Source organism: Galendromus occidentalis, unplaced genomic scaffold (genome assembly GCF_000255335.2).
Source record: "Galendromus occidentalis unplaced genomic scaffold, Mocc_1.1 scf7180000077485, whole genome shotgun sequence".
Lineage (NCBI taxonomy): Eukaryota > Metazoa > Arthropoda > Arachnida > Mesostigmata > Phytoseiidae > Galendromus > Galendromus occidentalis.
The window spans coordinates 667,424-692,810 of record NW_003805473.1 but is presented as its reverse complement, the minus strand read 5'-3'; the positions used below and the strand labels follow the sequence as shown (position 1 = coordinate 692,810).

At 51.3% G+C, this 25,387-nt stretch overlaps 3 protein-coding genes across 3 annotated transcripts in view; 2 read left to right on the top strand and 1 right to left on the bottom strand.

The window, feature by feature from the left end:
• The first annotated feature begins 320 nt into the window (after positions 1-320).
• Su(H) (recombining binding protein suppressor of hairless) lies at positions 321-2,715 on the top strand. Its single transcript, XM_003745843.3, has 3 exons — positions 321-1,913; positions 2,064-2,214; positions 2,365-2,715. Exons 1-3 carry the CDS (start codon positions 321-323, stop codon positions 2,577-2,579), a joined length of 1,959 nt encoding a protein of 652 aa, XP_003745891.3. The 3' UTR covers positions 2,580-2,715.
• Positions 2,716-12,617: 9,902 nt separating this feature from the next.
• Positions 12,618-13,203, bottom strand: LOC100903137 (achaete-scute homolog 1-like). Its single transcript, XM_003745842.1, has 2 exons — positions 13,049-13,203; positions 12,618-12,855 (listed from the first exon to the last, which is right to left on the bottom strand). Exons 1-2 carry the CDS (start codon positions 13,201-13,203, stop codon positions 12,618-12,620), a joined length of 393 nt encoding a protein of 130 aa, XP_003745890.1.
• Positions 13,204-19,170: 5,967 nt separating this feature from the next.
• Positions 19,171-25,387, top strand: part of egl (Egl_like_exo domain-containing protein) — a 7,563-nt gene continuing 1,346 nt past the window's right edge. The window contains exons 1-4 of the mRNA XM_003745841.2: positions 19,171-19,528; positions 23,743-23,882; positions 24,052-24,595; positions 24,748-25,340. Of these exons, the coding sequence (XP_003745889.1) occupies positions 19,307-19,528; positions 23,743-23,882; positions 24,052-24,595; positions 24,748-25,340 (1,499 nt within the window). The 5' untranslated portion in view covers positions 19,171-19,306. The remainder of the gene's footprint in view (positions 19,529-23,742; positions 23,883-24,051; positions 24,596-24,747; positions 25,341-25,387) is intronic.

The window sequence follows — 25,387 nt, the reverse complement described above, 5'->3', positions numbered from 1 at the left end:
CCGTCCTCCAGTGGATAGATCGAGACAGTGAGGAGCACCGGTCGCGGACAGCGACTGTAAACACGAAGTACTCGTCTCGTGCGAAACCCAACGTTCTACGACGGGTGTCATCTGTGCTCGAAGAGAGATCTGTCTGTGAGAGTGATTGTGTGCAGAAAACTATTCGCAAATGTTCCCTGTGCCTAGAACTGGATACGACGGTAGGAAAACAGTGTGGTAACGCAAGACGAAGACGGCCGTGGGCCCAATCAGCCTCGAACGCCGAAACGATCCGCGAGGTATTCTTCTGAGTAGCTGGAGAGCGCGACGACCGCACCAGAATGAACGACATATACAACAGCCATCACCACTTGGGTGAGGAAGCTCCGTACCCGACGCCTTATCCAACGCCTTACCCGACGCCGTATCCGCAGCATGCTCCCGTGTCCATCCAGAACAATAATTATGACAGCTCGGCGTTTTCAGCATCTACCTCGATGGCGGGCTCGAGCCTCAACCCGAGTCCACTGTACTCGGACCCTCGAGACCACCATCTGGCGATGCTTGACTCGTACGGAGCCGATCGGAAACCTCTGGATATGAGCGCAGCTCACAGAAGTCATCCGTATTTCTCCGCGGCACACTCGCCGATGCATTACAGAGGTCATCATCCGCCCCCAGCTCATCCCGAAGAACCGCCGATGATGATCGCCAGTCTCGCCGGTTCGAATAAAGATCTCAATCATAAACAGCACGGTCTTCTCGGTCCGCCAAAACTCACCGGAGGTCATCTGCCGCCGTCGCCGTTACCGAGTCCGCCCGTGAACGCACTCGCACGTCGAAAGGACCAGCCCCTGACTCGGGACGTCATGGCCCGCTACCTCATAGAACGCAATTCCAATGATATGGTACTAGTGATCCTGCACGCGAAAGTCGCTCAGAAGTCGTACGGCAACGAGAAACGCTTCTTCTGTCCACCCCCGTGCATATACCTGTTCGGCGACGGCTGGCAACGGAAACAGGACCAGATCATGCGAGAATACGGCGACAACACGGAAGCCGGCCACCAGGCGAGTCAGCTGTGCGCGTTTATCGGTATCGGAAACTCTGACCAGGACATGCAGCCTCTAGACTTCAACGGGAAGAAATACTGCGCGGCGAAAACCCTGTTCATTTCGGACTCCGACAAACGGAAGCACTTCATGCTATCGGTGAAGATGTTCTACGGCAACGGCGAAGATCTCGGAGTATTCCACTCGAAACGAATCAAAGTCATTTCGAAGCCGTCGAAGAAGAAACAGTCGCTGAAAAACGCTGATCTCTGCATTGCTTCGGGTACCAAGGTGGCGCTGTTCAATAGGCTGCGCTCGCAGACCGTGTCCACCCGGTATTTGCATGTGGAAAATGACAATTTCCATGCGTCGTCGACCCAATGGGGGGCGTTCGAGATCCATCTGTTGGACGATGAAGAATCGGAGAGCGAAGAATTCAACGTCCGCGATGGTTACATCCATTATGGGTCCACCGTGAAGCTTGTGTGCTCCGTGACCGGGATGGCGATGCCTCGGCTCGTTATCCGCAAAGTAGACAAGCAGACCGCACTCCTAGATGCCGACGATCCCGTCTCACAACTGCACAAATGCGCGTTCTACATGAAGGACTCAGAAAGGATGTACCTGTGCCTTTCCCAGGAGAAGATCATCCCGTTCCAGGCGACACAGTGCCCCAAAGAACCGAACAAAGAGATGATCAACGACGGAGCAGCATGGACGATCATTTCCACTGATAAAGCTGAGTATACGTTTTTCGAAGGGATGGGTCCCGTGCGCGCGCCCGTCACCCCGGTGCCTGTGGTGAATTCGTTGCATTTGAACGGAGGAGGAGAAATAGCAATGCTGGAGCTCGTCGGAGAAAACCTCACCCCCGATCTCAAGGTAAGCAGAAGTGGAGCGCTTTCCCCTTTCATAATAATCGTTCTAGCGTCGTGGGAACGGACATCCGTCCTGTATCCTAGGGGTCCTAGGGCCCACCATAAGTCTAGTTCGCTCCACGTCGAATTCTAAGCTTGATCTGCTCCGTTCTAGGTTTGGTTCGGCAACGTCGAAGCTCCCGAAACGATGTTCCGATGCGAAGAAAGTATGCTTTGCGTGGTACCTGACATTTCGGCATTCAAGGAAGGTTGGCAATGGGTGCGTCAACCAACCCAGGTTCCCGTTAGCCTTGTCCGATCTGACGGTAAGTCCCCCCACAATCGAGTACACTGAATCGTCGGCAACGGGGCTCGACAAAAGTCCTAACCCCTTTCGGTGAATTCGGGACCTCATGCCAAATCGTATTTCCCGGAGGAGGTCTAGCCCTTCCTACGAGCCTATCGCCTCTTTTCAGGGGTCATCTATGCAACGAGCCTCACATTTGTATATACGCCGGAAGTAGGCCCCCGACAGCCCTATCCATGCGTAGGAGATATCTTAAGGCCACAAAGCCAACTGCAGAGCGTCTCACCAGGTTGTGGTCAGCAGCAGCAGGCTTCGCAACTGCAGGACGATGTCAACTCGCAGCAGTCGCAAAGTTCTACGAATCATTACATGCATTTGCAATAGACCAAGCGCTGCTCAATCTATCGGTCCGCTGACTGGAGACCGGTCGTGCGATCGGAGAACAGTCGATATCGACGCGATGGTTTGACTTACTTTAAAAAATTAGACACATCTGAATCATTTTTGTGAAATCCATTCAATACGTGGATCGCGTTGCGGTGCTACCGGTGTTATGTTCCACTAAATGTGTGATGGTCACAGTCCGATGGAAGCTCTTGTACAGTGTAAATAATCCTACAGAATCACCTATTTTTCTCCCTACCGAAGGATACCTATTTATTAAAAATTTAGGAAGTCTCCAATTTCTCATGGTTCAATGCTCGCTCACGGGTCTCCGAATCGAAAGCATCCACAGGAACGACTTGCGAACTCTTCTGTGCTTGTAGACAACCGTACTGACGCTTCTGGACAGCGCTGCCCGCGATGAGCGGGAACGGCCTGTATCTGAACTTCGGATTGAAACTATTTATTGAAGGGCGGGGGAATATTATCAGAACTCCATATCTCGAATGTGACGACGGGTTCCAAGAGAATACTCTGCGAATCTCCGGACAACACAGCATTGAACCAAAATCTTAAATTGTATATAGACCGAGGTTTTGTGTCGCGTCATGTTCTCGAATGTTTGTGAGTCTTTGTAATTTGACTGAGCATTGTCTTGTTGACATTCCACACGAAAAAAAGTGAAATCCGTGCCGAATCGAGCACGACTACATGATAATGCCCAGTAGCATGGATCGAGCGGCTGCCTGTGAGGGGAGCGTCAAATCACGCGAGCGTATACTCGGCCTCATCAAGCGTCTGTGAAGATCGAATCCTTCACTTGAAGCTTAATCTAAGTTCATTTCAATTTAGGACACAAGGGGGACGAACTCCGTTCTGCAATGGGGTGAATCATTTGGATAGTTTGAGAGGATCGCAAGTTGATGTGTGTGCCTGTCTGTTGAGCTCATTCCCGACGCGGAGTCCCACCAGTTTGTATATACAGAGTTATATATCGAGGAGATAGGGGACAAATCGGAAATGGTTATTCCGAACGAACGAATGAATCCTCTCATTAATTCAGGAGAGCGCTCGATGCGCGACAGGGAGCCTGAGGCTCCGATAAAACCACAAAGAAATACTGTACCTGTTGATACAAGTTGTATGTCCCCGGTGATTTTTGATACGGTTTTTTAAGAATCTATTTTTCAGTAAATAATTCTACAAGAAGTCAATAAAACAGAACTTCCGGATATCTCGATGATTTCTGCTTCACGGATGAGATGGTCGATAAGAACGGTTCAAGTACCGCTTTCGTGTCCTCTGAGCCGACTCCCGATCGGAATATGCGGGGCGATCTCAAAAACGGGGAATCGGGAGTAGACGAGAAAATAAATGAAGAGTCCGAGGCAGAGCTGGTCTAGACCAATAATTATCTCATAAGGGTCAAATAGTGGTCACTATTGTATGTTTCCCACGACGGCACGTGCGCGCTGCATTTCTCTGTATGTCGAAAAGAAGAAGGGCTCCATGAGGTGCCCCTCCGACCGTGGGAAACTTTCATGCCGGCGCCTCTCCGAGGGTAGTCGACCGGGTTCTTGACTGCGTTTCGTTCAACCCTCGCAGAACAGCTGCTCTTTGTAGCCAAGGCCCGCTCCTGCTGATGGTGCTCTACGCTCTTCACCACTTTTCCATCACTCGAGCAGATCTTCTCTCCGGTTTCTGAGCCGAATTCATTATTTTGTATCGACCGGACTCGGAACGAAACGTTCGTTCAGCGAGCCCGGATGCCGCAAACTCGGTGGGTCGGATTCGGGGACTTCCGGTAAAGGGACCTACCGATTGACTCGGCAGGCGCCATCCAAGAACCACTGACAACAGTTTGAGGAGTTGACCGTTCTTCTCGATAACTGTATCAAACACCACAACACGGTATTTTGACGGCTTCAAATGAGCGGAACGATTTGACACCGCACAGAGTTTGACGAGGTCACGGCGATTCAGTGTTCTGACCCGAACTCGAAAAGATAATGATGACACGGAGACGCTTGCCCAGCTTTTCCAGGTGGCGAATCATTCAGGGCCGAGCGACCGGCTGAGGATTCTACCAAAACTCACAACCTGGAGGCTCTGATTCCACAGGCTTCATCAGTACTTTTTACTGACACTCCTTCATTCGATTCGAGGTTCTCTTGTCTGCGAGGCGATCGACGTCCATGAATTTATCGTAGTTACAATTTTTGACAGCCGAAGATGTCTAGAATACAAGAAAATCTATCGAGCCCATGGAGATCGACTTTACGCCATCCGAAAGTCGGATGATCATGAGACTGAATAGAATAATAGAAACTTTTAAAACTTTGTCAGAAGCACGATAATGCCTATCTCAGTCATCAGGTGATCCATAGAGAGACTCAGACGATGTATGAATACTAGATTTTCAAGAGTTTCGCGGGTTCGCACAGTGATTTTGAGCTCAGTGACAATGGCTTCGAGCGAGTCGCTACAAAAGATGGCAACTCGATAGCTATGCCGACTCTCGCGGCACCCGCGGTGTCGAGTTCGGGAACTCAAAAAGGGGAATGCAGATAAGGAAGGTATGGAAAGTGTCGAAGCAGATAAATATTGGTCTTTAGCGCAACGCCGCGGTTCCATTGGAACAAAAATTCCCGAAGTCTAAATTGACGGCGCACTTTTCCCTCCGATGTTCTTGGGGCGCCTGTATCGTAGTGTGTCCGCGAGGGTGCGCTCGATCTTAAACAAAGGTTGCCGCTGCGGTGCCTAGTAGAGACCTTAAATGACACCCAAAACGAAAGCGGCTCTCCTCTGAGGTTCGCCGAATCGACATGGAGGTTTGGAGGGTAGCGGAACAAATGACTATCCCGGGATGAAAACCATCTCTAGATCGCCCTGTGTAATGTTTTGAAAAACATCTCCGGTACTCTTGGCCGCTCTTGCGAGAATCGGGCCATGCGGGACCTGCTCAAACGCGAGCTTCTCTCGATCTGTAGACCTTTATCCAGATGAGCACCAAATTCTAGGACTCACCTGTCGTCCGCGAATGAAGACGGGGGTCCTCGAGGACCCTCCATGTTTACGCTAGCACCCATTTTCACGAAACAATTCACGCCATATGTTCCATCAAATATCCGAGATTCTTGCACTTGCAACCGTCACACACTGTGACTGAACGTCTCAGGGGTTTCCGCGCTTCGGAGACTCTTCCTCCCAGAAGCGTCGAGAGAATCGGAAGAGATTTTCACAGTTCCGTTCTTCGGTTCAGCAAACGGCTGACCACTGGTAGTAGAGTGGCCCTGTTGAAGGCATCTCTCCCATCGGCCCTCTGGTCTCGGAACGCGGCCGCCGCGAACCTAGCCTGGCCGAGCAGACACCGTGCTGAGCCGGAAAGGTCTTCTGGCCTGCCACAGCTTCGGCCGCCATGGCAGGCCCAGTCTCGGGAGATCCCGATTGTGCCATTAGGAGCATACCAAAAGCCGACTTGGAGGTTGACTCCACGACAAAGTGAGCCTTCAGGAGCGTCCGACGGCGTGGAAATTCCGTTCTGAGAGGAAACCCGTATGAGATCGTGGAACTCGTTCCGCTCGTGCTTCTCTCAGTTTTCTCGCAGAATTTCTCCCCGGCTGTCGGTGTCTGACCCGAACCTTCCTCCCAGCGACTCGTTCGCAATACGTGCGGCTCGATCCGCACGGTATTGGTTCCTCCATGAGTGGATATGTCGATTATCTTCTCGAACGCTTCGCCATGTTTATTCAGTTTATTTGTCAACTCATGAGAGCTACACTCGCGTGGGAATCGACAGCGCATCGTATCTTCCATGTCGACTGCCTCGAACCAGTGCGGAAATCTGGAAACATTCTGCGGCTTACCTTTTTTAATGCGTAAACCGTTTGTAAATTCGGTAAATATCGGGAAGAAACTATCGGGAAGAAACGATTGGTCAAAAGACAAATAGACAGAGCTTCCTTGTAGACAGCTCATATAATGTAGTAGATAATAGACGGTCTACATCCGTTGTATGACAGGAATGTGGTATCGTTTGTGATATTGCACGGTCCGTGATATCGTACGGACCGTCTCATCGCTTAAGATGAGCGGTGAGCCCGGCAGAAGCTCTCCAGAGTGAACCTCTGATAATCTCTGCACGACGAAAGATGTGGGTCCTGGGAGAATACGCTGCAACCATGGAGCTCCGGAAGGGCTCTCTCTCGCGGAAGAAATTATCTATGCGTGTCTTCCCACTCGGCTACATTTGGTCGCCGGGGTGTGTCAAGAAGAGAGGCACGCTGCAGGGAGCGGAATCCTAGGGGCTGGGTTCTGCTACCTGATCATGGTCATTGGCAGGCTGTCGGAGGCCGCGAGCAGCAGCGGCTGACTGACAGCGGAATCGCGCGCTGATCCTGAGAGAGCAGTGTCGAGGTGCTAAGTGGTTAAAGGATGCTCGCGATTTCCATGAGAACAATAGTCGGGTTTCCTCTTCCCTGCTCGGAAGAAGTTCATTGCCACATTCGATGCCATGTCGCGAAAGCGTAGTCGGGACCCAGATTTGCCTCACAATCGACGCTGGATTAAAGGCGAGCGACGAAACGATTATCGCAACCAAGAGATTGTACTTTGGGGTGAAGAGAACCTCGCGGAAAAAGGGCGACTCGGCGATAGCGTCTTGTCTTTCCTACTCCGCCGAAGTGGGGCTCCTCACAATGAAAGGCCGTCTCCCGTCGGATCAGCGAACCCTCTGTAAAAGGGGCTTAAGCAAGGATGTCCGCTGGGCCCGATTTCTTTCATTCTGTATATGTCAGAACCAGAAGAGAGACTGGAAGGGACGGGTGTCGGATTTAAAGTACGACTACCCGGAAACATATTCAACGTTAGGTAACTGAAGATGTTCCCCATCAGGGGATTGCTATTTGCTGACGATTTAGTTCTTACAGCACAGTCTTGGAAAGACATGGCAGTATGACTCAAAGAGGTATCGGAGTTTGGAGTACAGATGCATCTCCAATTCAACCCCGAAAAGAGCGCAATAGTCAAGTTTGCGGAATGTGCGGACACAAGAGGGGTTTCAGAGGTGCAGGGACAAACACAACCGGTACTAGAGAAATACAAGTACCTGGGAATAACGCTCTGCAACTCGAAAAACTACCCGAAGGAACACGAGAAAGTCTGGGAAGAGAGGGCGGAGAAAGTGCTGAGACAGATGCACGCAAAGTCCTCATGGCGCTTCAACAGGTTTATGGTGACAAAGATATAATGGAAGAGTACAGCTGTATCCGCCCTGACGTACGTGGATTCGGTCACGAGTATGTCCGCAAGACTGCGGAAGGGACTTGAAAACCTACAGCGGGAAGCTGGTAGATGGGCCAAACTCGAACACAGCGGTAGAATTCATCCACGGGGAGCTGGGATGGTCCAGTTTCGAAGCGAGGGAGGCTGAAAGCAGAAATACGTATCTCGCCAGCATATGAAATACGTATCTCGCGAGATGAGCGAGACCAGATGGCAAAAGGCGATCTTGACGATGCTTAAACTTACCAATATGCGAACCAGGTTCCAGGATAGGAGATCGGAGCTGAGGGATCTTTAGGCGGATAAGCCGAGCGGCCTACAAGATATATGTATGTAGAAGAATCAGTACGAGCCAAACTAGACTCAGATTGGCTAGATGTCTGATATTGGAATGTGACAGCCCGCCGGAGGCCGAGTTCATCGTGCGGAGACAACTAGGGCTACAGGAAGACAGCACACCGAGGATGATCACGACGACTAAAGTGCTACTAGGAGAGTGGGAGCGGAGGAGGACTACCACCGGAACCGAAGGAGGATATCACATGAATCGACCTGCTAGAGACATCGCCCCTGCACCAGGGTCATCTGATGTATACTGAGATTGAGACACAATCAGAAAGGGTCAATAAACGATTCATCCATCCATCCATCAAAAATTCACCGCGTTACGCACTTGAGATCTGATATCTACAGAGGGTAACGGTGAGCTGCGACAAGCTCGCGTCTTCTCTTGGAGTCAGAACCGAACGAATATGCATACTTGACGACGATGGGAAGCAGACCTACCACTGAAGGAGCTCCAGGATTGAATATAATTCTGTTCCCTGTCCATCGGAAACATCTTGAAGGGTTGCACAATGGGCAGATTGCGCTCCGTCGTCAACGCTTCAGAGCATCAATTGACAAGCTCGATATCCGCCTAGCAAGACACGGGATGTCAAGGGATCAGCCAGCGAGAATCTCGTCGAGATTCTGTTTGTGTAGATCCCCTGTTCGACCAATGCACCGGAACGAGTTCGGCATGACTAAGCTTTGCAACCGCGGTTGATGAGCGCACTTGCGATTTTTCTCTGACATGGAGCTCTATGAGAGACAGCGAATGACCGCAGTCAATAACCGCGGTTTTTCATAAGATTCGCGTTTTTTTGCGAAGCTTAGGCATGACTAACATGAATGCGTGGCACCGAGGTCCGGATGAGGATGGTCCTATCATCCCGTGCCCTAATTCTGGGCGGGGCGAGACGCGCAATCGTCGCTTCAAAGTATTCTTCCCCATAGTCCCGGGTAAGGCGCTCATAGATCGCCGGACCATAACTGGATGCATGAGAACTTCGCACTCAAATCTGGTGGGAGCGGGTGCCTCGTCAAGCGCTTCCCTGAAAACTAGCTGTGGAAAATTCTAAGAATTCCTCAGGCTATCTCCGATCGGTATGGGGATTCCGATCCACCCATTTAAGCGACTCTGGAGGTAGGAAAGAATATCAGAGCTTTCGTATGTTACACCGAGATACCGCAGAGTCCGTCGGTGGATTCCATGAGAAGAATGGGAGTCTTCCCGCTTGGTACCTTGAAGCGGCGGCTGAGCGAGGAAGAGTACCGCGGGTTCCCGACTCATGCGATCTAAGGTGATAGGCCCCTCGCCATGAGGAGAAAGAGAATACAGTCTGCATTACCAATCCTCCCGCAGGACACCATGATCATCACGATCCTCTATTCTGTGCGCTTTATTGTCCGCGCAGGATGCTTGCGTCCGCCCCTCAATCTCGCTTGTCCATCACCGTCCGCTCTCTCCGATCGGGAGCGGATTAGCCTGAACAAGCCCTGAATCCGGACACCGTGTTTGCCGACTAGGCGCTCATGATTCCAGATTGCCGCGATCTTTTGCGAGCTGGAAGCGAGCCCCCTTAGTGTAGTCAAAGCTCGTGTGTTTCGAGACGTGCTTTCGCTGCGATCGCATGATTCTTCCGCGGAAAAGTCTAGGTCTAGACGATGCGACGCCGACGCTCACACCTCTGGCGGTCTCCTCACGAGATTTCTGTCATGGCAAGGACGTTCATCGAGGTTGGATTAATCTTTCCCCCAGGGGCAAGATGTCGAATATCACGGCCTGTGTTGAGAGAGCATTCATCATTCAGCACTCAGGATGATCGCGCCTCTCATATGAAGAGATCCAAAAAAACGAGGTGCATCATTCCGGGCCACTCGATGAGTGGATCAAGAGACGGCGCCCTCTGATCATCAGTCTGAGACTCTAATGTAAGACTCGAAGGAAAAAGCTGAGCGACCATTAGCTAAGGCTCCATCTCGGATAGATCCCGTTGATGTTCCTCATCGGACAGAGAACGTGAGTGGAGAACGAACACGACACCAAAAACAAGATGAAGGCGAAACTGATGACCCTCTTGAATGCCTACGATTGCTCCCGTTACCGGTCGTCCGACGACGGCATTGTGCGATGATATGGCACGGTGAGCGAAGGCAGGCGCGAGTCTACGTGGTCCTGGGTGGCCCCAGGACAATTAGGCAGCAGATTCCTCTCGCGTTACTTGATCTAAATTAACGGCAGCAGCCACCGCCGCCGTCAACGGCAAATCGGCGACTGCGACTAAGTACGACGAGTTAAAATCCACTCGATCAATTCGAACAACAGCGCCCAATGACCATTAGGAGCAAATTGTTTGCATTTGGAGCCGTTTCGTCCGTGTGTGCCATCCATACGGCTCTTCGACCATTTGTCCGTTCGATCGCTCGTTCTTGTGTGGGGATCAGAGGTCAATGATGAAAACGTCGGCCGACTGGGGTTTTTCTTCTACCGAGCACCCAGTGCTTAAAATTTTCTACACGTACCATTGTTTACAAATGTATGCCGTGTGGCAGCTGCCTCTTCGAGTATCCACAGTATTCCATCTTCGTCGACACTTTTGTTTGTACTCCACTGGAAGAGCTCCTTTTTCACAGGTGCTCCATGTCGGCGAGCCTCCAACATGAAGCTTTGATATCGATAAACCTTCTCCGATGAACAAGGGTCTGGAGTCTAAGAATCAGACACCACGGAACCTCACAAGGTTTCCGTCGCGATCACCGCTCAACGTAGGATGATGTACAGCCATTAGCTGCAGGAGGCACGCCCCTGAGAATTCACGATGTAGGAATCTTTCATTTCCCTGAAAACAGCACAATTATTCCGATGTAGTGATCGACGGGGATCCTGCGGGAATTTTACATTGCGAATCATGCTCGGGTGAGGGATGCAGGCAAACTTACAGAAATCGGGATGAAAAAAAGCGGAGCTCCGATCGGGGGAAATTCGCCCTTCCGAGGAGGTTTGTGAAAGGTCCCCGGAGAGTCTCAGCAGATGGATCTCCGAGTTTTGTGGGATTTCCCTCCCGAACAAGACTCGTTCTCAAACCGCAAGCCTGCGTTGATGCCGGAAGATGGCCTGTTCTTGGATTGCTTCAGCCGCGAGTAGCAGAAGCTTAGAAGCTGTGCGTAGTCGATATTTCGATGGTTTCTCAGATTTCTGCTCCCGAAAAATATACAGGGCTATATAGTCGCTCAGAACTTACGACGAATAAGTCAGTAGGGAGGCAGACGAAACGACGTAAAGAAAACAGGACGACCCAATGAATTTCGCACTGGAAGAGATGCATCTCCCTGCCGTACTGAACGACCGTGCTGCCTAGCCTGAATATTAAGAAACATATCACTACGCTGCGGTCAAAAACTCGAGAGCTCGAACCATAGAGCATTGATATAATATATGGATGAGAATTCACGATGAAGCGATCATTGCAACACGATCATCAGCCGATTGTCATGACTCCGGTATTCCATGGAGATTCATCCGCATCTAACCAGTCAGCCAGCTTGCCAACGAAGTATTGACTAAGGTCATTCTGCCGGCCTACGCAGCTTTGGTCATGAACTGGCCGCCGCTATTGATATAGCCAATGTCTGGCTTTCTAGCGGGCTGTACGACATGCTTTGATGGTGCACCTGCCGCGCGTCATCGTTTCCGCCGCCGCGCGGCTGCCTTCGCCGTGACAGCCGTCTCCTAAAAGAACGTACTTGCCTTCCAGGGGAGGAGTTTATCTTTGCGGGTAATGTTATGCCGCGCTGTCTCTGTCCGTAGCGTCTCGTTTGCGATGAGAATTCTCGATAGTCTCAAGCTCTGTGCCGCTTCCAAATTATTTTGAGGAACTTGGAATCAACCGCCCCATCGGCGGCCCGGGTTATCGTAAAGAATTCTTGCTTGAATCGTCTTAGGAGGGCGGGGAGAATGTCTCCACTCAGGTGTCGGCCGACAAAGGAGAAGCTGAAATCTTCATGACATTCTCTGCAAGGCACGAATCTCTTATGCCGCGTCCCGCAGATCCCCTATGCGGGACGGGCTTCTGAGACTAAATGCTGAAACTGTTCCCGCCAGCTGTTAGATGGAACTGGTGGGATGGCTCCGGTCTCTGTGATGCGAGAGAATACTTGGAAGTCTGGTACAAACAATTGTGGTGAATGATCGAGAGTCAGATCAGAGGTACTCCTTTTATTCACAGGAAGGGCTAGAGATCTCCACTGACTGAGATTATTAGCTATGGCACGGAATTCACCTTATAACCGAGTCCCCGAGCTCATTCTCCCGATTCCTCATACTGAGGAGGGTCTTCCATGATCCGCGAGGAACTATACATTGCTTCTTTGTCGTGAAGCTCAAGAGCTCAGGACCGACATATCACCTAAATAGCGCCGACTTCAATCACATCATCTACACTGCCAATCTTGCCACTGATCAGCAAACATCTGAAGATCTACAGAACACGAAGAAGATGTCGTGCTCTCCGGAGTTGATGATTGCAATGGGAGCATGTTCTCCTGCAGACTTATCCGTTCCATCGGATGTGGTGTCGAATGTTGATACGGCATACTATGAGAGTAGTGAGCGACCTGATTGTCATTGTAAGCGATTCCATGATCATCGTGAAGGAGCCGTTCGAGTGTTCTGCAAATTCACGCGGTCATTAGCTCCGGCTCCGAAAATCGAGAAGTCATCTCGTTGTGCGAATACGCCACGGTTGCGGTCCGGGAAAATTCCACCGGAAACCCATGGGGAAAATTCTGTGCCAGGGATGAGGGAGAAGTGCTCGGTACGAAGCTCGGAAGAGCGGGAAAACGCTTTGAATTGATGGACTCACCTGATATAGTCGACTGCACTCCTCAGGGTCAGCACTTTGGAGAGTTTCTTGGTATTAGCCAATGATGGGATATGATTCCTCAGCAGAGCAAATCCCTGATTCACTTGTTTCACACGATTCCGCTCCCTTTCGTTACGTCTGTTCGGCGGTGCCATCGAGGTGGCCGTCTCGGATGTCTTAGGAAATTCTTGGCCGCCTCGAGGGGATCAGACTCTGTGAGTCCGGAGGAGCGGAGCTCGTTGCGCACCGGAACGCGGTAAGCAATGAAGTACCGGGTAACTCTTCGGTCTATGTAACAAATCCCGTGTAACGAGTGCGTCTGAAGTCTGTGCGATGACTGGACGGAGCTCTAGTAGAAGCCCGCGAAGATGTACGATCACAGTTTCCCTCATCCTCTTCCGTCGTGATGCGAAAGACCGCCTCCGTAGTGCACGACTACCCCTTAACCACCATCGCGGATTTATCGAATGAGGGTCTTGGGAGCTAAGATCAGTTCATTGAAGACACCGCCCGCGCTCGCTCACATATCCGGGTTATTTGACTGCTGAGATTCTCGACGATTCTCTGCTAATCACTCACTCAAATATTCCGCGAATTTCCTCGAATTCGTCTCGATCCTCCTTTGAGGACGTGTTCCCCCTGCTTGTCACGATATCATCGCAATTGCTTGGATAGAGCGCAACAGAAATTCCGAAGCATCGCGGTGAGAGATGTTGGAATTCATGACTTACCGATTTGAAGAACATTCCGAACGAAACGGCTCTTCCTAAACAGGTGTACTTTCGGTAATAGCCGGATCTTGGTCAGAGGGCTTCCCTCGTTGCGGTGGCGGCTTGTTGAAGCTTCTGTAATGTTTTCGAAGTGAGGGTGTGTTCGAAGCCGTGAGAGGTTCTTTTTTAGTAAGATCCTTGCTGACTTCTTCAGTGGCTACATTGGCACTCCTAGAAAGGTAGCTCAGACTCCGTTTATCGAAATCGAGCCGTCCCAGCTCAGTCCCACTCGATTCCGGAACCGGGAAGTTTCGAGAGGACATCTTCAGAAGAACTCATAACCTCATCGACAAAATTCTATAGAAGCGGTATGAAGTCTTCATTCGTGCAGCGTTGCAGCGCGAGCATCGTTCCAAATCGATGACAAGACTTCTGCGGGGAAGGCGGAGCCTCCCTGACCGCTAATTTTATGCAGCCTTGAGCAGCGTTAAACGTATTCCACCTAGATCCGCCGATTCTGTCAGGGAAGAGACCATACCTAGATCGACGATTTTCGGCCTCCGCGCCACTTAGGTATATTCTTGCTCTCTTAATCGAAACAGAGAAGTTTCAAGATGAGAATACCTCGAGCCGAAGTAGAAACTTTGCATCCTTGCCGACCTTTGTAGAGAGCCACGTCACGTCGATACATGAACGGACTTTCCAGTCTGATATTTATCTCCCTGAGTATATGCAGTAGAAGTCGCACAAACCCCTGGCGCCCCACCAAAGAATGGTCGACGCCCCGTTGGAGGGGCGCGAACCGACTCTGGGAAACGCTGGCCTAGAGTATCGCGGAAGATTCGGATACCAAGGGCCTGAAGAGTTCTAAGAGCTGAAGAGATACCAAAAGCCCGGCAGGAACTCTTCTGGTACTCTCTTGTGCATCAGCAGGCATGACTGGCTTGCGGCGAGAGCGACACGGCACGGCCTCGATCTCACGGAATCGTCTACTAACGTTGACTCGAACGGAAAACGGGGCGCCTATTTTATCGCCGATTCAGCAACACAGTCGCAGTCCTTGGGGAGTCGGTCGCCCTCGTTGGATTGATAAGCCCCAGGACTGCCCCGAGAGCGCCGCATTTCTCTCGCTCTGATTGTCACTCCCCTCGAGGACTTCCGGAGGCAGACTCCGGGGACACCTTAAAGGCCTGGAAAGTTCATGGCCGCATGAACAGGCAGCTCTGGAAACTAGAAGCTATTCGCTTCACTGTCCTTTTCAGGCGACATCCGATCAAATCTATCTTCCGTGGTCGGGCTGTATATTGTCCGGGAAGTCTTCAAGTCCGGGTAGACGAGCTCACTCGCAACACTTGTCCAGCAATCGGAACCGGACTCTCTATGGGTTTGGGCAGGCCCGACGAGAGGGGGGGGGTACCGGGACTTCTTTCCCCGGGCCCAGAATTTCCTCAGGGGCCCCTAGCACAGGCTTTAGTGTGATAATGTTGTCTGCGTTCTAAAATTCCCCCCTTTCCAAAAGAGGCACGGAAGGAAACTGCTGCTCTGACCCATTCGTTGCATCACTTTTCTATTGACAGATGACAGACCATGATCGAGAGGGGCCCATGTCCGAATTTCCCCCCGGGCCCAGAATTTCTCTCTGCGGGCCTGGGTTTGGGTCTACAGCATTTTTCAGTTCTTCGGTAGCGTAGGAGAAGATCCGATGCCGTCGGGGTTCGTTGGTGTAGAAACCCTCAGAAACTTCGGTCCCTGGCCGAAGCGAGGGCTACCTCCGAGAAGTAAGAACACCTATGAGCGTATTGGGGAGATTCTGATTCTGATAAAACAAAGTGGTGTAGTGTCCAATTAAGAACGCCGTTGAGCGGCAAGGTCCACGCCGAAGGCTGCTACTTGAAGCGCTAACAAGAGATGAGGGGAGAAACCTATTGAAGACACTTCATTGGAGCTTGGCTGAGCAAATTGAGACGTTGACGTAACAATCGGAGGCGGTGAAAACCACGAAGTTACAGCGACAGCCCCAGTATTTAATCAAGACATTCAGTGATTCTGTATTATTCTCCTTCAGACGCCGATCAGATAAGAGCTTTTTTTCGCAACGCCGTCGAAGCTCGGGGAGGATAAAATATTTCTGAACGATTTCTCAAGAAGTGTCAGTTTGAGTCGAGCGCCTCAGGGTTACCGTCGCAATTCCTGATCTCTTGCTTCCATATCGGTTGTACTGCGCTCAAGTGAAAGTTCAGTCGTCTCAATCTTCTGAACTGACTCAGGTCGGTCCGGTTCTGCTGGCCGAAAGCGCCCCCATAAGTGCTTAATTGAAGCAGTCGGATTTTTACTCCTAGCGAGTTTGCTCTGAACGGTAATCCGTCAATGAACGGTTTCGAAGCGACCAAAAGTACCTATCGTCCATCAAAACGAATGCGCACGCAAAGTATACCGTTCGCTCAGTGGTTCGCAAGCGAGGGCACGCGAGGAGCTCTTAACACCTCGTGGTTTCGATCAACGGGGTTTGGGTAAACCACTAACAGCCAATTCGTCATCTCGGCCACGTTTTCCTGTCGAAACAACGGTTTACAAGACAAAACATCTTCAGAGCGCTTTTGAGCGATAGTGTCGAGAAAATAGTAAACGAAGCGAAACGGCACCTTCGATTACAGAAGACGCATTCGAGCATACGGCCCCGATAATCCGAGTCTGACAGCCAGCAAAGTTCCTGGAATTACATGCATTTCGTACCATGACAGGCATGCCATGTCGATTCCGAGAGTCAACAATTTTACAAGAAATTATGCAAAGTCTCGGAAGTGTACCAATTCCGATGGAAAACTCTCGGGGACGGAGGATGAGGAGTCGCTGAAGATTCGGTCGGGGAGAATTGGAGCATCGACCCTATTGATTCCGATGCGTCTCAGGTTACAGAGACAGTCCGAATTCCGCATTGCTGTATGTCTCAGAGGTCGATAGACGATCGTGCCATAGATTGGGAAATTGAGGCGACAGCAAAAATTTTCCTATTTTCTGCCGGCGCGTGAACATCGTCGAACAAAATCCTCGTGATTCGTGTGGGTCGGTCAGACGGCCTGCCTGCTTGCCTGCCGGGTCCGTCGGCAGATCGCTTGCCGGGCTGCTCGGCGGCAGCGAATCGAACGCACAGAACGAAAAGGCAACACACGCGCGCTTATCACAGACAGGCACAAAATACGAACGATGCCGACGAGAAGAATGAATCTTTTCCGATTCTAATTGGCTTGTGTCGAGTTGAACAAAGCCGCCCAGTTAGATAAATGAACTGACGGTAAACCTGGCTCGGTCTACTCCGGTTCGTTTTCATCCCTCAGAAATCTATCCTTCATTGAGCGTCCTTTCGGTTGAGATCCTGCTCTGCTCGGACAGAAAAGACAACCTCTTGACTTGTCCGGAGGGATATGCCACGCATTGTAGGTAGACAGACTCGTCAAAACCCATCACGAACCGTCTGGCGTGGGTGTATTCGCGGCAAATGACGCATTTGAAGTAGCTACAGAATTCATCAGGCATCCGAGTGGATTTTTGTCCATCGATAGAATAATTCTGCGTGCCGCCTCCCCCTCAGCAATTTTCCGATGCGGATATTGTTGAGCTGGCTACCGTGTGAGGTCCGTAGAGTTTCGTGCTTCGTAAGGCGGCTACCGCGAGGACGTTCCGCTTTAATTGAGGGATCGCGCTAGGTGCCGCAAGAAGTTCTTCGGCAGGATCCGCATGATCTGCATGGGTGGCAAACGTTTGGCCGACGAAAAGACTACAACGCTCTCAAAGTTATATCCGTTTCCCCGTACATACTACGCAAAGCAGATGGCATGGGGGCCTTTCGGATCATCTTCGGGTACTTTTCTAGGCTCGCTGTCAGAGGGGAGTCTCCATGATTAGTCTAAGACTTCAAGAGATTATTAACCCGTTGGGCAGGCGTACACTCCGCGCAGCTTCAGGGATGGGAAATCCACAGCGCGAGATCGGCTTGAATCTTCTCGAGGCTTCTGGCAACGAGAGAATTTTTTCATCGTTTGCAGCTTCACGGTAGCAGGTGACCAAGTCCCAAGAGACTTCATCGAGGCTATTTCCCCTTTGCTTAAGGAGTCGAATGTCCCATGTGCTTAGAGAGCCGACAAGACTAACATCCCTCGGATCGCAACGCACGAGCAAGCTTTTAGCTGGTGGATCGAAATTTTTGGCAGTCGGTGTATCATGGGTAGAGGATCGGCGTCCGTCCGCAGCTTCAAGGCGGGGGATACGACAGGGAGGTAGTAGTAGACTATAGGGTAGCAGAAGAGGGATCGCTTTCCCCCTAGATCCGCCCTGATTGCGTTCGTCTGAAGCGATACCAATTGTTATTCTCGAGTTCGTGCGCATAGCCCACATTAAGCTCCTTGTTCCACAGTTTCCCCAGGAAGAGATTTCGCCGCCGCAATCTCCTTGTCGCAAGCGGCTCAAGTAATTCCGCTACGAGGCTTGCACGGAAGTCCATTTGCATGGTCATTGTCAGCCGTCACCTTTCACAGAAGACCTGTTTGCATAGAACGGACGAATGAGCTTGAATATATCGGGGAGGAATGAGTTGGGCACTGATCCTGGCTATTGATCCAAAACATCAACGCACTTAATTGCTCCTACGCCACAGGCAGATGAGTACCCGAGTGGAGCACCAGCGAACGACTACTGAACATTTAGGTTTCAATCATATTCTGGATATCTATTCCGATCATAGAGGTACACACACTAGCTACTCCTCCTGGAGTGATTCCCATGGAGTCTCGACGTGGCCTCTTGACGTCCTCCTTGTCAGCGCAGAACCGCACACTTTCTGCTGGAGAGCCTATGGGGATGGAGGAAAGTTCCCCGCCGCTCAACTCTCCGGGAACTAAGCAAGCTAATCATCATGAGGATTATCAGAACGGCGTTCAGGAAACTGTTCAAACATATACATCGAGACTTCTCTCGCAGAGATTGAGCTCGAGATTTTCGGGGGAGCTCGGACCGATGCGCGCGAAGCGCTTCATTCTTCCTGATAATTCATATGAGTAGACGCCGTAGATCTCCTCCGTCGTTGCAGAAGTCTCCGAGAACTTCCGCGGCCGATCCGTCCTGAGTATCTGATCCCTGAGCACTCCGGAATATTCGAAGCGCGATAAGTGACTCCGCTCATATTCAGCTCATGGATTTATCAACCTATTGCTGCATCGAGTCCAAGAAGCAGTATCAGCGCTCTCGGTGATGAAAATAGAGATCTGGACAAAGCCCGCCGCAGACCTCCGCTGCAATCGCCTGAAGCTCGTTTTCAGATTTTGGCGCCGTGAGCCCTTTCCAAAGTCACGAAATAGTCACGCCCGGAGCAGCCTTCTCGTCGCTTGTAGTCGCTGACGTTCCGAGCACCTCAACATGGCGGCCGCCAACAACTAGGATCTGGATCAGCTGTTTTGTTTTTGTTAAAATTTCGCTAGCGAGTCTATTGTGCGACGGGTCAGGCCGTGGTGACAGTGAGCCGTAGGGCGAGGGCGGTGCGAAGAAAAAATAAAAAATGGAAGGCCGAGATTACGACCAGATCAGGAACCTCACGCTGATGTTCTTCATCGAGCGGCTCATGGACAAGGGCCAACCCCGGACCCTGCACGACCTGTCGTGTCAATTCGGAACGAAAGGATTCACCAAGGAAATGCGACAGATCGCTGGCGGGAGTCAGTCCGGCTTGAAGAAGTTCTTGCAACAATATCCGTCCCTATTCACCATCGAGGGCGATCAAGTAAGTTATCCCGTCGGCGGCCGCAGTGGCAAACTTCGCCCAGTCGCTGTCAAGTGACCTGCTTCGGCGGGTGTGCACGCTCCGAGCTTCTTGTCGGCGTTTTTCGTTTTATTTACTACGCCCGAAAAGGGCAGTCGGCGCGTATGGTGCTACATTGTACAGCTAGCAGCTGTTTGCTCCCAGTCTGCGAAATCGGCTGAAGTGACAATTTTCGCATCGCACCCGAGCCGCCGCGGGCACTGCCACCCCTTGTCGTTGGTCGATTGACAGCATCAGTGAACGTTCGACGTGGCTTGCGGTACACCGAGCGATTATTAGAGTCCGAGCTCATCAGACGGGTTTCGCTCGAGAGACAACGCCTTTCCTCGGACAGGCTTTATGCGGATCTCAAATATATGTTTCTGCTCCCGATCGGGAGAGTTTCTCCGCCACCGACAAGAATGCCTCGATCCAGCATGGTTCGAACCTTCATCGCTGACGGGGCGGATTTTTCTCTTTATGTGCGGCTTGTGGAGGTCGGTTTCGAGCTTCTCCAGCGTCTTAGATTCTTCTCGTATGGAATCATCTACCGCTAGGACCGAGAGCTCCCGGAGGAACGGAAGTTCCGTCGCCGAGGCCGAAGTCTCTTCGCTGATCTTCGAATTTCGTCAATGGGGACCGGGGTTGCTCTCCCTCCGAACGAGCAGATAGCGCAATCGAAAGCTCGAAAGCAGCTCATCGACAAGCTCAGAATGGCGGGTCGTCGATCGCGGATTCCTTGGCTGCACGAGGACCTGTCCAGTCCACGGTAACAGTTTGTTCAGACTTCCGAATGTGGTCTGACGTCTGAATTGACAGAAGGAACTCGAACACATCTATTGTGACGCCGCGCTGTGCCACGAGTACCACGCGCTTCCGGAAAAGCGTGCGAGTTTATCGCTTCGGTGTTTGATCGACCTCTATGTCGGGGAAACCGGTCGAAATCCGCAGAATTTCGACCGCTCGGAAGGAACCGATGGGGAGGAGTTCTCTGCAATTTCATGGGAAGCGCTCACGATCGTGTCTCACGGTAGTTCAACCTCTGTGGTCCGAGTCAATCTCCATTTCATTGGGTCTCTCTGAAATTCGAGCCGCTATTTACCACGCAAAACTCCCGCGGCAGGACGAGCTCATCGAACACTGAGACTCGATCTGATTAGAGCTTCCCAGTCGCTTTATCTTATCGCAATTCCGCGGTTCCCCGTGAAGAGTTTCCGGTGACTTCGTTGTGATAGTTCCTAGAGAGAACGCCGATAGACTTCAGCGCGTGGAATACCGGCCTACGGCGTGATTCGATTCTGGAGGACATTCGGAGCTCATGCATGCGGATCCGATAGGGGCGACAGCTTAGCTCACGGTCCGCATCATTATTCGTAGATGGAGAGAGACAGGAAGTCAATCGTCAACAGCCGATAGCCCTCGCCAGAATTGAGCTCGAGTTTTCGATTAAATTGACAGAAGCTCTCTTCACCGGAGGGCGTATCTCTTTGAAGGAGACATCGAATTTTTTGAAGGAGGAGACATCGAATCGATTTCGGAAGTCTTGTCTGCAGATGAAGTTTCCAGAAGACTGGGGCTTGTTGTGATTTACTACACGCCCAGTGGTCATCGAGTCGAAGCTCAGGACCTGCTTTCTATTCGTGAACTCCTAAGACCGGCCACAGGTCCGAGACCCATTTAGTGCTCTCTATCGATTCGCTAAATATACTCTGCCGAGAGCACGGCACTCGCGTGTCCACCCCGAATAGCCTCCGTTGCTCTTCGGTCGCTTCGAATCAAGCGTCATCGGCTAGCTGAAAGCTAAGGAACAACGATTCTGGGGTTGATGTGTGTACGATATAGTAAAAGCCCATACTGTCCCGAAGAAACAATGCTGACTGAGCGTAGCAGCGAATCATTCCGTCCGATTCAGCTCTCTCCGGTGGAGTGCCCGTGATAGCAACAGCGATCATTTTCGTGCAAACGCATCTGATTATCGCCTCACCAAATCTGTATCGATGCTCCTGCACACGCCAATGACTCACAAGTCCCGGAACACATGATGCCGGTTGTTAGCGTCATTCCAAATCGCGTCGGGAATGATCCATACCGCGGTGAATGAACGTCCACCATGAGAGCGAAATCCGAGCGTACGGAAGCTTACGCGATCGGCTGTCTCGATAGGTTGAGCCATCTGATAAGCCGCCTGGGGCTCCTGAGCTCCGAAAGAATACTCTTAGGTAATAGGTATGGGTATCGGAACATCCAGTGGGCCTTCGAGGAATCCGATTGGCTGAAGGCTCAACTGACCAAAGTATATTACCATCGAATGATTATTTATGATTCTGCTCAATTTAAACAATTATTCGTGATAGTTAGGGAGACCGGGACATCGAAGAACCTAATCATCGTTTGAGCCAATTATTGTTAGAGACGAGCTCACGAATGGAGTCGCTGCGTCGGAAGTCATTCTAGGCGACCGACGATGAGTTCGACTGGGGTTGCGGTCTCGTGTGGCATGCTGGATGAATTGAGCCCGGAGTACGAACTCATGTCCTACATTCGCAAATTAGGGCAAGGTTGACTCAGGAATTCGGGCGCTCGCCGGTGGAGCGTCTGTGATAACAGAACTTTGATCAAGCGGTCTCCAAACTCACAACGGGAATTGAACGAGAACATGCATTCTTGGACAAAAAGAGACATCTGTATCTTTCCGAATAAGTGTTCGCTCATTACGCTATTTCCTCTTCCGATCGGCGAGAAGAAAACAAGGAGCTCCTTCTGGCGATCTGGAAGCAGGCGGCAAAGCGGCCAGCCAAAGCAGTCGGTCGACCGATTTCGCCTGGGAAGTTTCCGCTTTTGGCAAGGAGAATTGGCCGCAGACGCTGCCGCAGCTGAAGAATTCCGGTGATGACTCGTCCGAAGTCCAACGCCAACTTGTTCAACGAGCTTGATAGCAGACGCTTCAAGTTACCACGCCTGCGTGCGATTTCTTTCGGGAGAGCTAGCAGCTCCCAGAATTCTGGTCCATTCTTGCGGATCTCGAGAGCCTTCCGATTGATCCGATGCGCTCTTGTGCGTCCGAGCCGATGCGCTACGGATCCGTCAACGCTGCAAGAACAAATGATGATTTCTGGCCGATCCGCTGGACTTTGCCGTTGCTTCGAACAATCTTTATGACGTCGAGTATTCTGCGATGTACGCGGAGAGAGATTGTACAGAGAATCTTTCGTCCTTTCTGCGGCAATCAAATCTTCATTTCTTCGATGAAATTCGGAACTTTCTTCCATCGAAAGTGATTCTCGGTAAGAGAGTGCTTTGATCGCAATCGCGGAGGGGTTGCGAAACAGAGACATTGGTCGCAGGTTTCTGTGAGTCGTTCTACACCGTTCAGCTTACACGCTGTAGGAATGCGGAAGGGGATCAATTTTCCGCGATGGGGGCGGTGACTCCAACGAGACAGAAAACTGTCGAGCATGAACTTTTCGGCCCCTGCTCCATGTCTCGGTCAATCTAGAAGCGCGAGGCTATCGGCAGGAGAAAATGTTATGGAATAAATTAGATAATGTGGAGTTTCTGGGTCGGCCATTGTGGAGCAGCTGCTTATTCTCAGGCCAAGGTGAGAATTTGGTCGGCCGTCATTGAACTGACACGAGTTTCAGAATTTTCCCGATCTTGTTGCCAGAATGCCGGAAGCATCCTCTCATTCTTCGATTGTCGCCCGGAACTCGAGAGCAAGTCTGCGCCCCGGACAAAGAACGAATTCTATGAAATCAATAAATTGCATAATTGATCAGACCACGCTCAATGAGAGCGCTTCACCACTCGCCAGTGAAGCTCCCTATCGTGGTTACCAGATCCATGTGAGGCAGAACTGAGGTATCCGCGCAAGAATTATCTGGCTCGATGATATCAATTTGCGGGGTGAGCGAGTGGTCGACGGGTAAGTCGCAGCAGCCGTGCGTTGGTGAGGCCGGTGCCCCCGTCGTCGGGGAGGTCCCGGCTCCAATCCCCGACTCCAAGACCGGCCGCTCTCTCTTTTCGGAAAACTGAGGTTCTTAGTGAAGACATGGGCTTGCGCTTGCGGTATAGGTCGGTATTGCACGAGGGAGCAACAGCGTCTTCGCCGGCGCCGCTTCTGTCGGAGGAGCGAAAGAAAATCATGAGCTCGATAGAATCCGTAAAATCTAATCGACATCCGGCTTCGCTCCTTCCAGGTGACAGTGACCAACTTCAACTGTGGGAACGCCAATTCGAAACGAAGAGACTACGAGCAAGAAGCCGTCGACTACTTTCGTAATAAATTAGAGCAATACGGGAACGCCGAAGTTCCAATCAAGTCACTGCTAGGACACAGGTAGGCACCGGAAGAAGATCGTCGTGCGGCAAGCATTTTGCTCCCTATAGCGCGGAGTATGCAGAGCCCGGCCTCGACCGACAGTTGGAGCCAACCGGAAAGGAATCCCTGACTTCAGTCGAAGCTCAAGCTCCAAGATCCTCTCTGAATTCGATAATCGATTTTGCAGATCTCAAGCATCGCCAGAAGTACGACACATTTCGGGTCAACATGGCAAAGAATTCCGGGATTTTCTCGCGAAACATCCGGACATTTTTGTGCTGAAGGATGATCACGTGGTGCTTCGTTCGGTCTTGTTGAACGTCGAAGGTGGTGCGGCGCTCATCCATCTGGAAGAAGATTCGATTCCCGAAGAAGAGCCTCCACAGCTGGACTCCCACCTCCGGGAGCAGCTGTGTTCGATTTTTGAGCAGCATGTCAAGTCGCGAAGCTCCGTTTCGGTGGACAATCTCTTCTTACATTTGACGTCAAGATTCTCGAGAGACGTTTACTCGAAAATGATCAAAAGCGCCAGCGATCTGTGCGCCTTCTTGAAAATGAACTCGCACATATTCCACGTGCAGAGCAACATCGTCTCGATTTCCCCCGAGAGACTCAAACAGCAGGTCCGGATTCAGCCTGACCCACCGGCTCCCAAGCAGGCCCCACCTCCGCCCTCCACTCCCGCACAGCCACAGAGTATTCAGCAGCGCATTAAGAATCAAATCCTTAAGGTAAGTTTAGAAAATATACATCCGTCGGCGAGGATCGACCTCTAAAACGCCACGCCCGGATCCTTGACGATCCAGGCGTGTCCAGTCGGGCGATTCTTGACGTCGCGTCGAAACCGAATTCGCCATTTGTTTAATCTTTCTCGTCTACTCAGGTTGTCGCTGAAAACTCGGCGATGGAGTATCGGGATCGCGGAGGGTCGTTCCCGCATCAACAGCCCCCGCCCGTCATACAGAACCCCCAACAGACACTCGAACAGCAGAAATGCCTCCAAGAAATGCTGAGGAACGTCCGTATAATCGCCAAACCGAAGGAGTGCGCTACACTCGTCAATAATATCCTCAACAAACAGTTTGACGTAGTTGCCGTCGACGCTGAAGGCGTCAATCTCGGCATAAAAGGTCCGATGACCCTTCTGCAAATTGCCACGCCCGAGAAACAGGTTTACATTTTCGACCTGCTATCGAATCCAGCCCTGTTAGTTGAAGGCAAGCTCAAAGAGATTCTCGAGAGTGAAAAACTGCTCAAAGTCATGCACGACTGTCGCAACGATAGCGCCGCCCTATATCACCAATTCGGCATCACGTTGAAGAATGTGTTCGATACGCAAGCGGCCCACGCCGTCCTACAACAGCAGGATCACGCGAAGCCGGTCTACAAGGTGAAAAACATTTCGTTGGCAACTCTCTGCGAAATGTACGGTGGCCCCCTGAACCCTCGGAGAGATCAAATGAAAGCACTGTACAGGTAGGTGACACTTTCGATTCCTTTCGTCGGGGGGGGGGGAGGGAGGG